At 40.1% G+C, this 14,020-nt stretch overlaps 1 protein-coding gene and 1 long non-coding RNA gene across 6 annotated transcripts in view; one reads left to right on the top strand and one right to left on the bottom strand.

The window, feature by feature from the left end:
- Positions 1-14,020, top strand: part of pcdh15a (protocadherin-related 15a) — a 245,217-nt gene that overhangs the window by 211,304 nt on the left and 19,893 nt on the right. For all 5 annotated transcript variants that reach the window (XM_037124785.1, XM_037124786.1, XM_037124787.1 and 2 more), the window contains 4 exons: positions 5,851-6,066; positions 8,297-8,385; positions 10,273-10,449; positions 12,960-13,178. In XM_037124785.1, the coding sequence (XP_036980680.1) occupies positions 5,851-6,066; positions 8,297-8,385; positions 10,273-10,449; positions 12,960-13,178 (701 nt within the window). The remainder of the gene's footprint in view (positions 1-5,850; positions 6,067-8,296; positions 8,386-10,272; positions 10,450-12,959; positions 13,179-14,020) is intronic.
- LOC119034079 lies at positions 8,992-13,142 on the bottom strand. The gene is made up of 3 exons (XR_005079466.1): positions 13,009-13,142; positions 11,675-11,803; positions 8,992-9,128 (listed from the first exon to the last, which is right to left on the bottom strand). It is a non-coding gene; the product is annotated as an uncharacterized LOC119034079 (long non-coding RNA).

Here is a 14,020-nt window from a genome sequence, read left to right as displayed (position 1 = left end):
CGAATCCATTGACACCAAATACATCATGCTTGCTGACCGGGTAAGGAGTGAAAAGTTGTTGCTGTTTTACCGCGAAGTGACTATAGACCTTTATTTAAGCTGGCATGTGGTGCAGCTAATTATGTTGGAGTATCATGCTACATAAGAGGAAAAAAATACAAGAGGGACACTTTTGACAATATAGCGGACTGAGCTTTAAAACTACTGCGAAACCATCATATATCTTGAGATTTCAATGAATTCATTGATACAAAATACATCATGCTGACTTACCGGGAAAGGGGTGAAAAGTTCTGCCAAAGTTGTAGCCTGTCAGTGCGTCTTCTTTGTTCTGATTGGCAGAGTGGTGGTGCATACCCATTCATTCATTTATTTGCAGCAACAAATCATCAACAATTACATCACACTTAATTGAAAGGCCGTTTATTTAAAATAATGTAACATAATGTAACATTGGGAATTTTTCTGTTACTTACGGTAGCCTACATGGCAGTTCTCACTTTCCTGCATTCACAATGGTAGATTAATTTAAGTTACAGTCATTATTTATTTGTAAGACTTTAATTGTCAGTGTTCAGACAGTCTTGGTCCATGTTACTATCAAAAAGAACATGGACCAGTCTTAAATCTTGACAAATGTTTTCATTAGGCGTACTTCAAAGAATGGACTATCTATTCAAGTTTTTGGCTTTTGATATCCATCCATCCATCCATTATCTGTACATTATATGTACGCCGCTTAATCCTCTGCAGGGTCGCGGGGGGGCTGGAGCCTATCCCAGCTGACTTAGGGCGAAGGCAGGGGACACCCTGGACAGGTCGCCAGTCTATCACAGGGCTACACATAGAGACAAACAACCAGGCACACTCTCATTCACACCTACGGACAATTTAGAATAATCAATTAACCTCAGTATGTTTTTGGACTGTGGGAGGAAGCCGGAGTACCCGGTGAAAACCTACGCTGCACAGGGAGAACATACAAACTCCACACAGAAAGATCCCAGGCGTCCTAACCGGGACGCAAACCGCGGATCTTCTAGCTTAAATGGTTCAAACATTGGCTCTCATAAGCCACCAGCATAGGCTTGTAGCCATAGCCCTTAAAATTATGAGCATGACCTGTGTGTGTGTGTGTGTGTGTGTGTGTGTTATTAATAACTTAGAACACTGCTCTGTCACTTTCTGACCTGCCCCACCTGACCTGCGGGTTGCTTGTCAACATTCAGTCACTATTGGCAGGTTTATAAGTAAACAAATAAACAACAACAACCACAAAGATCATTATTTTGTCTCATATTACATTTGTGGGAAGTTATTACATTTACAGATTTTCACTTTCCCACATATGTAATAATTTCCTGCAAATGTAATAGTTATTACATTTGCAGGAAATTCAGTATTACGTTTGCAGTAGGCAAATTTTATTACGTTTGTGGGAAATTTATTACATTTGCGGGATTATTACATTCAAAGCTGCAGATTTGTATTACGTTTGTGGTTTATTACGTTTGTGGGCAGTTATTACGTTTGCGGGTGTAACAATGCACTTTCCAATACTTGTGTGCTGTATATGCACTTGGTTTCTTACGCCTCAGTCCAAGAGGTTTGATCAGACACAGTAGAACCTTGGACGTGTGTGTGTGGATGTCTCCATGTGTCATTTATTCACATTGATTAATGTCATTAAACTCCAAAGTTTTGTGATATATGCACAATCCCATTCAGAAAAAAACAGAACTCGACCAGGCCTTTCATCTGTTTAACTGTTGTTTGTGTTTTTATGACAATGTAGTAGTGTGTTTTTTTAGCTATTGTATACGCTGTTTTATTTTTATTAATTTTAGGATGATTAACATCAGACAAAGAGATTGCTGATAAATACTACCTTTTAAGAACTCGGATGCTTACATCTGTTTGAATGTCAATTAGTGCACACTGTCCCTTTTTCAAACGCTAACAAACTTTAAAAGAATTAAAGCTGATGTGCTGGAGGGTATTTGGATAACAGTGGGAATTTAGGGGCTCGAAATTAACATTTCACAATTAATGAAACAGTTATGAGCCTTATTTTCTATGCTTGAGGCACAGAAAAACTCACCTGAGCATAACAAAGGAACAACAAACAAAGTACATTTCACAAAAATCTTGAATGAAGAGTGGGTGGCACACTGTCTTTCAAATGTTTTTTCAATTTTTTTCTGCTGTCATGATCCCACATTGTCTCACGCTTAACAATCTCATAATTGATTTTAAGGCTTTGTTCCTGAGAGATACAATAACATTAGTGTAACTCAGTCTACCATTAGGGGTTCTATAAAACAATTCTCGAACAGATACCCAGGGAACTTTTTCACCGCAGATATTTTGACTTGCCACTGCAGAAATAGCACAGGTGTAACTAATGGCATTAACAACGGCTCAGGGACCAGTGAATTATCATGCATGATGGAATCCAGAGAATATGAATGTTAATATATCTGTGTTCTTTCTTTGTTGTAAAACTGTCTATACTGAAAACAGGTTGTGGTACTTGGCATCGAAGCAATTCAATGTTTTGCTTGTAGTATGTTGTAGTATGTTTTAACCATAAAATATTTGTTGTTTATCCATTAGCAGTATGTAAGTATGTGTGTGAGAGAGTGAAGGAGGGAGAGAGAGAGTATGTAAGCATGCATGATGTTATTATGTACCATCAGAAACCTGTAGTAAGAGTGGAAGTAGAGCAAAATGCCTTCTTCTGACATGAGGAATGATGGTTTTAAGATAATGCCTGTTTAAACATGCTCATTTGCTCAAGTCTTCCAAATATGCAAAACCCGTCCTGTGCTGGCTCAGATGTGGATGTGGCACTGAATAGTGAATCATTCATTGAATGCTGTGCAGTGGCTTCAGTCAGTCGACCAATTGAGGTTCCCATCTCTGCCTTTCCTTTAACTTGAAATAGACTCCAAAGTGTTAAATTGTGGGTCAAGTGCTATCTATAATTTCCCCGGAGCTAAGGCTTCTTTGAGTACTGGTTGGTGCAAAGCGTTTGTACTAGACTTAATTAGCATTGAAGCTGAGCTCCCCTTTCTCTGGAGATAATCATTAGATGTATTGTCAACATGTGGCATACTGTGACACATCTAACCTTCTGCTATGTCACTCTAGCAGAAGGACATTATTTAGACTCAACAAGCAGTAACAGGCAGATATTTTGTGCAAGAAAATTAACTTCTTAGCATCAGACAAATTTCAGTTTCATTTCAGTGGAGAGGATCCTTAAATGAAAAAATATTTCATTAACAAGGTAGAAGTGTGCTGTTAAGAGAAGTCTGATTATGTGATTACACCCTGCTCCTCGTGACACTTACTTGACCCTATTTTTTAATCAGTGAGTAATTGGATTCATGGTTAGCCAAATGACTTCCTTTCTAACTGCTCCCTCTTTGACTCTTTGTTTGAAACAAAAGGAGTCAAAGAAACTAGGGGAAGCTTTGAAGAAAACTTTCACTGCTGGAAAGATGGTCTTTTCATAAAACTGGGCTGTCCACGAAGCCCATATGTTTGAAATTACTGCTTCATAAACAGAGAAAATGAACTGTGGTATTTCCTTTTGTTCAAAGGTAGGAAACACACTGCATTGGAGAGGGACAAGTAAGTCAATGTCATCATTGAAAGCCCTTGCATTTTTGTTACCTCATTCGGCAATAGTGACTTAACAGGTATTTATTTACATGAAAATCTTTGAGATTACTTTACTGTACAGTTTATTTATTTACTTGTTTAATTTACTATTACTTTAAGGTTCAGTTGAAAATCAGCAGTTTCCATTCAAGTTTATTCTTTTGAACCCCATTTCCTTTTTTTCTTTTGTTTACCACCAGTATCCGTACATTTCTCCCTTGCTGTCTTATCCCAGCTTGCAAACAAACCTCACGCTGACCTCGTGTCCAGAACAACTTTTAAAAGTTCTGCCCTACATACAGAAGCTTGTGTATATATTTGGTTGTTTTTACCCAATGAGGATATCTCACTCTTTTGATTTATGCAGTCCTTTCATTGGGACCTTGCTCCCCCTCCCCCTCCACTGCCATTGTCGGAGAAAAAAAAGAGGAGATTGCTCCTATTTGTCAGTGTCACTCGCGACAGACAAGCACTCTGAAAATTGATGCCGGTGCGTGAGCTCAGTGGCCAGTCGGAACTTCTGCCTCAGAAGTCGAAAACTCTGTGGTTATAAATTATGTTTTTTGTTTTTTTTGTTTTTTGTTTTTTTTTTTTCAGGCAGCTTTAGTCTTTTCAGTTTTCTTGTTTTGAATGAATTAAAACTGGTCCCCTAATCCCAATTTAAGGTTGCTATGATTGACATTTTTATAATAACAATGTGTCAAATGACTATGTTGAAAATGTGAAGCAGGGAAAGAAAATCAGCCAACTCTGCACCTCCCCTCAGTTTTAAAGAGCTCAGTGGTGAGTCTCAGCTCATTGTTTAGCTGTGAGGTGACAAATGTAACGTTTCAGTGCGGTCTTGTAGAGGTGCTGGCAGCAGGCAGCTGTTTCTAGCAAAAAAGGCTCTAAAGACCCACTATCTGTTCAACAGATTACGACAGATTAGAAACTAGCTGGTAAACATGATGAAACATTGAGAGGCTAAAGAGCTAGGTATTCTCCAAGAATGGAGAGGAGAGACCAAAAACCAAGGTTATAGGGAAAGAAAATTGGATTCACTTTAACCTTAACTGCTCATTAACTGCATTATGCTTAATTAAAGAGCTATTTGACAACAATTTGGCCCATCAGCTTAGAAAGGTGATGATGTGTCAATGTTCACAACAATCGGCTCAAAACATAAGTTACTGCAGTTGTAAGTGCCTCATTTGCTGTGAGACAGTTATTTCAGGATCAGTGCCATCTGGTCATTTAGACCATATGCATGAAAATGAACATTTAAAGAATCAATGTTCAACGTTCATTAAGAAGAGAAACATTCAGTATAATATAAGTCAGGGATCCTTGCCTCCTCTTTATCCTTTTATCACAGGTAACAATAGTGATGCTCCAGCAGTGTGAGACAAACCACTCGAGGCGGAGAAAACTTATGAGCCTCCTGCTGCAGCTATTTTACCTTTTGCCAGCTACTTGTACAGAACACCTGCATGGAAAAGAATTATGAGCAAATATCTCCACCGGCAGGAGGACATCACTTTAAAAGCTCTTCTCATTCACTGCTTGTTTTAGTTGGCTGTGATCAACAAGTCCTTAATGTTCTTAATTTAAGTAAAGGTTATAATGGTCTACATCATAACTTGACACTATGGCAACACATCATGGATGCATTAAGTGAGAACTGCCTCAAGAAAAAAGTGTTAACCTACGCTTCTACATTCTTATAACTCTGGCGGTCTGTTGTCATGAGAAAATTGAATTGTTTTGATTTGTCACATGGCTGCAGAATAATTCTGTGATAAATAACAGCAAGATTGATGCACCGCAGGGGAGTTTGGGGGGAAAATTGACACTGAATTACGCTTGCAAGATTTCCCGTCTGCTGTGTTTTCTGTTTGGACTCTTAAGCATATTGCTCTTCTGGCCCAATTCACTGATGTCACAGCAGGTGTTTCCCATCGGCTGCCGAAGATAAAGTATCTTCTTTGATGTCATGGATTGGGAAGTGGCCAGAAGTGCAATATGCTTGGAACCAGACAGCTACCGTCATGCTCCACAGCTCGACCAATTGTTGGTGGACGCTGATTCAGGCTGTATTGAAGTCTCTAAACACAAAATCCAATTTTTTTTTCCCATCAGAAAATTGTTCTCTGAGTAAGAATTTTCACTTTTCTTATTGTTTATTGATGATGTGTGTTGCAGGCAACTGATAAGGACACTGGGAATTACAGTAAGATGGCATACCGGCTGATTATACCACCCACACCAGAGGGCCAGGACAGCTTTGTCATCGAGACCTACACGGGAATCATCAAGTCGGCCATCATGTTTCGAAACATGCGCAGGTCCTACTTCACGTTTCAAGTTATTGCCACAGACAACTATGGTAAAGGTCTCAGCAGCAGTGCCGCAGTGGTGGTGAGTAACCATGGTGGTGCATCCTATCGCATGTATCTTATGTATAATAATCAATATATATACTGCACATGTGAACACGCTCTGTTAGTCCTTGACTTATATGTCACCTGCACACCAGTGGCATATTGATGTGATAGCTTCCTCAGCACAGTATCTCTGCAGAGAACAGTGTGGAATTGGTTTGCAGTATTACCTGTCTCTCATTTGGGGAGTGCAGCATAGCCTGTAACAGCAGTGTCTTCTGTGGCTCTTGTGGAGCTTTGTCAAGTGCAAGGAAACTATTACAATTATATCATTTTACTCATCTTTGATTTTCAATATTTTCAAAGCTCAGGGTGGTAAGATTAAAGAAATCAGAAAGATCAAGCTACATTTTGGAAGAAGCCAAAGTCCCACCCCTTCCCTTCATGTTTCCCTCCATAGCCATTCTTCCAAAATACATGAAAGCATACTGACTGCCCCGTAGCTTTCCCTGACACAGCTGGAAGACGTGTGTGAGTGGCCACAGCTAGCTACAATCAACAAGCTCTCTTGCTTTTTTTTATAAGAAGAAGGCATACTGGGTAAATCCAGTGTTTCTGCTCCATTGTTATTTTTTGGTTCAATTGTTATTTTATTAGAGGCTCAAAGGCCCCTAACACACATGCACAAACAGGACCTATACACAGGCATTAATGTATGGATGGTGGCTTGGTAGTTTCTGCTCTTCGCTGTGGTGTCTACTTTGTGCTTATTGGGTTAGCCGCTGAACTTATCTGTTGCTGCAGCAGCTATGTTCTTTGGCTCGGAGGCTCTTTGCCTTGTCCTACTAGGTTAGCCGCTGAACTCAGGGGTTTATGTACTGTGAGCACAGTGTTGCTAACCTTATCCATTTCTCTGCTATTTTGGGTGACTGTCTTGCTTAGCTTTTAGCAATATATCCTCACCTGATGCTAAGCCTTTTGGAAGACTCATGGCACATAGCTTAGCATAAGGGACTGAAAAGTGGGAAGCAGCTAGCCGGGCTCTGTCTAAAGGTAACAAAATCATCATCACCTCTAAAGTTCACTATCAAACCTATTACAACTGAAAACCAAAGCGCAACAGATTTATTTCACCGTTGTTGATCGCCATACTAGTACTACTAGTCTTTGTACCAAGCTAAGCTAAGCTAATATCTCATCTTTGAGATATTAGGGTCCAGAAAGCAGCATTGCATTGCTCCCAAGACTATTATGCTTTTATGGAATAGACTTTGCAACAGGGTACTAAGTATGGTACTAAATCACAGCAGCACCCTTTAATCATGTTACCTGTTTTATAGAGCAATGTTTTATAGAGCAGAATTAGATGGTTTTTAACCAACAATTTTGTCAATATATGAAAAAATGTCCCGCTTGGAAAACAGCCACAGACCGTAAATATTTTAGAGTGAATATGATTTATTTAGACCTCTGCTCTGTATTTCTTTGTAATAATTTGCTCATTATGAGCATAAGTGATGTTTTTTTTACTACTCAGCACTGAATGTTTTGTTCCAGTCTATTGAATTAGTCACAGTAGGCACAGGACACTCAACACGTGGCCTCTGTCACTGGCTGATGATCTAATTAAACTCTCTCTTTCAGGCATGCAATTTAACTCCATATGCGTTATGTTCATCTGTGTGTTTGTTTGTGTATGTGTGAATGTGTGTGTGTGTCTTTATGTTTGTCTAAATGTGTATTTGTGTGTCCCTCACCCCTGTGTGCATTTCTTTTTCCTAATAATTTCTCCATGCACCCTGCTGTGATCGAGCTCAGCTTTGCCCCCAATTCAATGCTTATCTTTCCTGAGTGTGGGCAGGCTTATTTTTCCTTCCAGTGAAATATGTCTGGCTAACAAGCCTCTAACGAGACAGAAGGAGGGTCTGGGACATTGCCTGGATATGAGAGAGAAGCGAGTGCTTAACCATGGTGCTCGTTAATTTTCAAGGGGAAACCTAATTTCACAGGAGCCGCATGGGAGATTTGGCTGCAGAGCACAGAGACTGCTGCCTATGTACTTAACTGCAGCATCAGAATTAGGTCCTGTTAAGTTTGCCGCATGGCACCAATACAAGCAGGCAATTAGAGGGTCTCATTTGGTCCACCGAAAGAAGCATTAGAATGAGCTGACAAAACTCACAGTAGGACACGTGAATAACTTTTTTCTGCTGTCTGTTTCACCTTTTGGTCCCCTCTCTCTTTCCCTTCATCTTACCCTCTCTCAGGTTTCTGTGGTCAATGCGTTGGATATGCAGGTCGTTGTGTCCACTGTCCCACCCACATTAGTAGAAGAGAAGAAGGAGGAACTCATTAAGTAAGACAACGTTTAACATGAAACATGAAACCAAATGATCCTGTTGAATTAAAATAAATAAAAAAAAATATATATATATATATTTTATTTATTTATTTTTTTTTTTAATTCAACACACACACACACACACACACACATATATATATATATATATATATATATATATATATATATATATATATATATATATATATATATACACACACATATATATGTGTTTTAATGCTGGGCAGTATGGACAAAAATCAGATTTTAGTATATTCCATGAAGTGGGCTAAATGCTCAGATGTCAATAAAAGTCACAGCTGATGTCACGAGGACCTTTATTAAAACAGAATATGTTTGCACATAGCACTGGTGCTTCAGAGGTTGAAAGATTGCACTACAGGCACATACATACACACATACAAGTATCAAGTAAAAGGATGTGTCTGTATCCACTGTGCTCAACTCAGACTTTGTCCACATCATATAGGTCTCAAGTATCGCTGTGCTGCATCTTTATCTGCTCCTACGCACTGTCTCACTTTCACATGATAGACTACAACTAGCAAGTGGGAGAGCACCTCACACACAAACAGGCGGCTCTGTTTCACAAACCTGCACAGAAAGCTGTTGGCTTAGCATGTGCAACATGTAGGCCTGTGTTGCACTGTAGATTAAATACAGACTCATTGAAATATAGTAGCAGTGCTGTGTCCTCATCAATGTTGCAGGAGAATTTGTGAGCAATTGAGGCGAAACTGTGCAAAGAGAGAGATAGAAGAGACATAAACTGCCATGGCTTTACAGATGACAAAGTTGCATAGTGCCCAGTCCTCCTGTGTATGCTTAATGCCAGGAGTTGATATTTTTGTTAATATTTTATAAAGCAAGCTTCTGTGATATGAAGGAGATACAGACTAAACAGATGTATCTCACCCCTCGTGTCCGTGGAACCTATTACTTTCTAGTACACACCCCTGCCTCCTGGTTCTCATTTGAGAGAAAGAGCAGGTAGAATTGACACATGCAACACTAATTGAAAATTTATGTGCAGTGCTTTTCCCACTCTGATATGAGGTGAACTTGGTTTGACGTGTCACCTTTATTTGCATATGAAATTGTTTTCGAAAGGCTGGAGTGACATATTTAATTCACCAGTGCCAAACAACTTTTGAAAACAAACACGGGCTAATAAAAATTGAAATTAACTTTTCAATATTGTTTGTTCAATACCCATTGATTATTCAATTAAGATCATGGTCACCAAGGAGACAATTAAGTCCATCCTCTGGAGTCCAGTTTCCTAGTCTAAATTAATTGATAATAGAGATTCATAAAACCTGTTTTGCAGCTCTTGGGGCACAGTGTTAGTCTAATTAGTCAATCTGAAAGGCAAATAGACGTTAATAGTTGTTTTTTAAGAGCTCGCTGTGTCTCTCCCACACAAGCAACACTGCTCTTTAGCCTGAAAAACACACAGATTAGTCATGTTAAGCTCTTTGCAGTAATGTCTTTTGAGGGGGTCTTAGATTTTGCACAGCACTGGTGATGATCCAGAGCCATTTTACCTGAGTGCTCAAACTGTTTATCCACCTTGGCTAAGGCAGACTGCAAGGCTTTCCTTTATTGGCTGTAATTTGAGGTGTGGATTTCTCTCGGCCTGAAAAGGATTATCTGAGCCTTGTTTGCCAAGAGCCCAGTGTGTGGAAGAAAACTGATGCCCGATGGGACAATCACTGCCAGAGTGGAGTACTTAAGATTGGTGACTCTCATATTGCTTTTGTGCACAGAGGTGCCAGAAATGTTTTGAACCAACGTGAACTTGGATTTTGGTTCATAAAGTCTAGTCATTAATTACACCTGCATTGCTTTCTTTGACTTGTGGTTTTCCATTGGTTTCAGTATTCTGGAGCGCCACGTCCAAGACCAAATTCCAGGTGCCAAGGTGATAGTCGAGTCCATTGGGCCACGTCGTCATGGCGATGGCTATGAACTAGAGGACTACAGTAAGTCGGACCTGATGGTGTACGCCATTGACCCGCTCACGAACAGGGCGATTTCGCCGAAGGAGCTCTTCAAGTGAGTGGATGTTTTTTATTACAGAAAGTACAGTCGACCCCATTTGGTTTAAATTGATGTCCTAATGTCCCTGCTGTGCTGCATGTTTTCCCCGCAGTCACTCTTTATCATTACCCATCCGCCTGTACAGTGAGTCAGCAAATGACTCTTTCTCAGACCCCCCTTGGCTGGATTTTTTTTCACACTCTCTTTCTCACTTTCTTCAAGTATTATACTTAGTGATTATCCTGTAGGGACTCCAAATCTTTCACATGTCAAAGAGAAGGGGCAGATACAGGAGAGAAAAAGGAGTAGGTGAGGTTTATTGAGGGACAACGTGAAAGTGAAGCAGGGAGTATTTCAGTCAGTCCATCAACCTGTCACGCAGGTTCTCCTAAGAGCCTGGAGATATGCCAGAAATACATTTATTCCTTTTATTTGGGGACATTGAGATTTTCACAGAGAGAGATTGTCTGTGTCTTTGACCACTGAGAGGCATTGTTGGCAGGCTATTAAATCAGAAAAACAGAAAAAAAGTGCTTATAAGACACTTTTCCATCCCACCAGGAGGAAATAAAGTCCTTAGCTATGGCTGGCGCTTGAGGACAATCTTGTCCCCACCTTTCTCACCTTGCTCACCTTGCTCACCTTTCTCACCCGATCAGGCATCAGTCTGCAAAAGGCGACTTCAGCATGGGAGTTGCCAATCAATGGGAAATCACCCCCATCTGAGTCGTCCCCTTCTCTCCCGACCAATTTGCTCTCCTGCTTATCTCACTTTGAGCCATCTGGCTCAACCTCTGTCTTCATTTCTTTTTATCTATCATTACTGCCAATTCTGTTTTGTGTGTCCTCAGAAATGTCACCCCTTCTCTTTGGAATGAGATTGTGACAATTTGGGTTCATTTGGAAATGCTCCACTGAAATGACATTTAGAGAGTGTGTGCATTATCCCGGTGTCCTTGGCTATCAGATGAGTGCCTCGACTGTTTTGTTAGGCGAGGGATTAAGGCTGGAGCCCTGGAAAAGGTGGCACTTGGATCTAACCAAAAGTAGTGACCACTGCCATTATCACAAATATCTTGTTAAATATGAAGGTGCTCTCTTCAACACTGTCAGAATAATCATTTAGACTAAAAGAGAGAGGCTTTTTATGCATGCAGCACATGTCTGACACTGTTGTAGGGTAATTGCGTGTAATATATCTGCTGTTAGATCACAGAGAGAATGACAAAAGACCACATACTGAGTTGATTCTTTCATGCATCTGTCCTTACACCACCTTGAATGCGGCATTCTGTACCATTTGGGCTCTCTGGAGGATAGATTGCCAGAGATGCCATTTAATACCCTTCATCTCCACTCATTTGTTCACCTATAGAAAAACAAAAATGACAGTAATTGGATGTGGCAGTGCGCTCACTCTTGTGATACATATTTTTTGAAAGCCACTCTGGTTGTTGTTACATAATAAAACTGCAACAGCAGAAGGCACATTGCTTGTATGCATGTTCATTTACTAGAAAATGAATGTAAAATCAGCCGCGGGTTTGTAATTGAAACACTGTAAATGTAAACACATTGAGGTAGAAAGGTTAAATTAACTGTTCAGTGCATTAGTATAATTGTTGACAAATCACTTCCACTTAAAAGATACATTTCTATGAATAGTGTTCAGATCACAGTCACTTTCTATCATTCATAATGTGACGATCTAAATTAGAAGATCCCATTGATGTTGAAAATGTTGTCGCTTAGCAAATGAGATACTTAAACCTGGGGGCAGCTTAAACACAACGTTGTCCTAGCATCACCTTTCAGGTTGTTCACCAGCTAGTCACTAACTGTATCTTCTGCTATTTGATGCTGAATATGTCAGCTGTGTTCGAAATCACTCACTAAATAGTGGACTATATTGTACATTTGTTGTTCTCCTGTGCCATATATACCCTATATAGTTGACTCAAAGCATCCTATAATACATCATTAAGAATAGTGTGCAACCAGTGGTCACTAACAAGGCGTTACGCACCATCATTCATTGCATTGGAGTGGAGAGAAATGACACAATTGGTGTTAAAACATGTTCTTGAATAATGAGCTAATGTAGTCCTCTATATAGGATTTCCCAGGTAGTGAGTAGGGATTAGTCAACAAATGGTTAAAACCATGTTGTACAGTAGATTTTAGGGATTTTAACTGAAAACAATTGCCTACTACAGCTAAAAATGATGCTGTGAGAGCATAGAGAATAAGTTATAAATTGGGACTTATTGTATGGGGATGCTTTTTTTAGAAGTTGCAAAATCAACATAAAATCTACCAAATGGGGTATTGTCATGATTTTTAACATATAATTCTTAAAAATGCTCTAATTAAGCTGAGCTCCTGACAACCCTGGACCAATTTAACCTCTGGTTACAAGTGAACCAAAGCAGTAAATTAACAGACTGGTAAAAATGTTATTTATAGCCTCTTTAGGATGAATATGACATTCAAGAGTTGAATTCCCTGTTGTCATCATGTAACAGATTTCTCGACGGGAATGTGCTGGAAATCAACAAGGAGTTTCAGCCACACCTGGGCGAGGGTGGCCGCATCCTGGAGATCCGGTCTCCTGATGTGGTGGCCAGCGTGAAGAAGGCGGCCCAGGCTGTGGGCTACACAGAGGGAGCTCTCCTGGCCCTGGCCATCATCATCATCCTCTGCTGCATCCCTGCGATCCTCATCGTCATGGTCACCTACAAACAGTGAGTACTACACCTCGCTGCCTTTTCCAGTCAATTAATCATACTTAAGTGGTTGTCAGGAAATTATGAAGGAAATACATTTGAATTAATTACAGCATTATCTGGGGAGATATTGTCTTACAGTCATTTCTAGCTAAAAGGATTCCCTCTAACAGACAAATCAGATATGAATTGTTTGAATGTAAACCATTATTAACATCCTCTACCCTGTTGCCTGCCAGCTAAACCACAAACAGCATTGTTTGAAAATTGTATTTGTCAAGTATTTAAGATAAAGTGAGAGCACTTCTTGCTTGGCTGCTACCTCTGTGTGTGTGTGTGTGTGTGTGTGTGTGTGTGTGTGTGTGTGTGTGTGTGTGTGTGTGTGTGTGTGTGTGTGTGTGTGTGTGTGTGTTTATCTCTCTCTCTATCACCTCCCCTCTCTCTCATCAGACATGCTGACTGCGCACTCTGCTGGGCTAATCTCCCTGCTCATGCTCTGTGAAAGCAGATTAATTAACACTCATTTGTGACAAATATCTACAGCCAATTGTGACCGTCACAGTGTGTCTTCACACTACTTAATCATCACTGCCTGACACACACACAGTAAACAGTGCTCTCTGCCGGGCTTGCTCTGCCGCTCTCATTTATACACACACTGTGCACTTCACAACAATATGGTGGTTTTTGTTAAAAGCATCATTCAGATTGTTGAGACAATTGAACTCTTAGCTGGCAGGAGACAGGTCCTTAGCCCCTCTTATCGTTGGTATGCTGCAAGTGAACCATAAATGGTGATGTTTGGGAAATGTTTATTCACGGCAGATGGGTGTCCTTACGCAAATGCACAGACTAAACAC

The sequence above is a fragment of the Acanthopagrus latus genome, chromosome 15 (assembly GCF_904848185.1).
Source record: "Acanthopagrus latus isolate v.2019 chromosome 15, fAcaLat1.1, whole genome shotgun sequence".
NCBI lineage: Eukaryota > Metazoa > Chordata > Actinopteri > Spariformes > Sparidae > Acanthopagrus > Acanthopagrus latus.
This window is presented reverse-complemented; position numbering and strand designations above follow the sequence as displayed.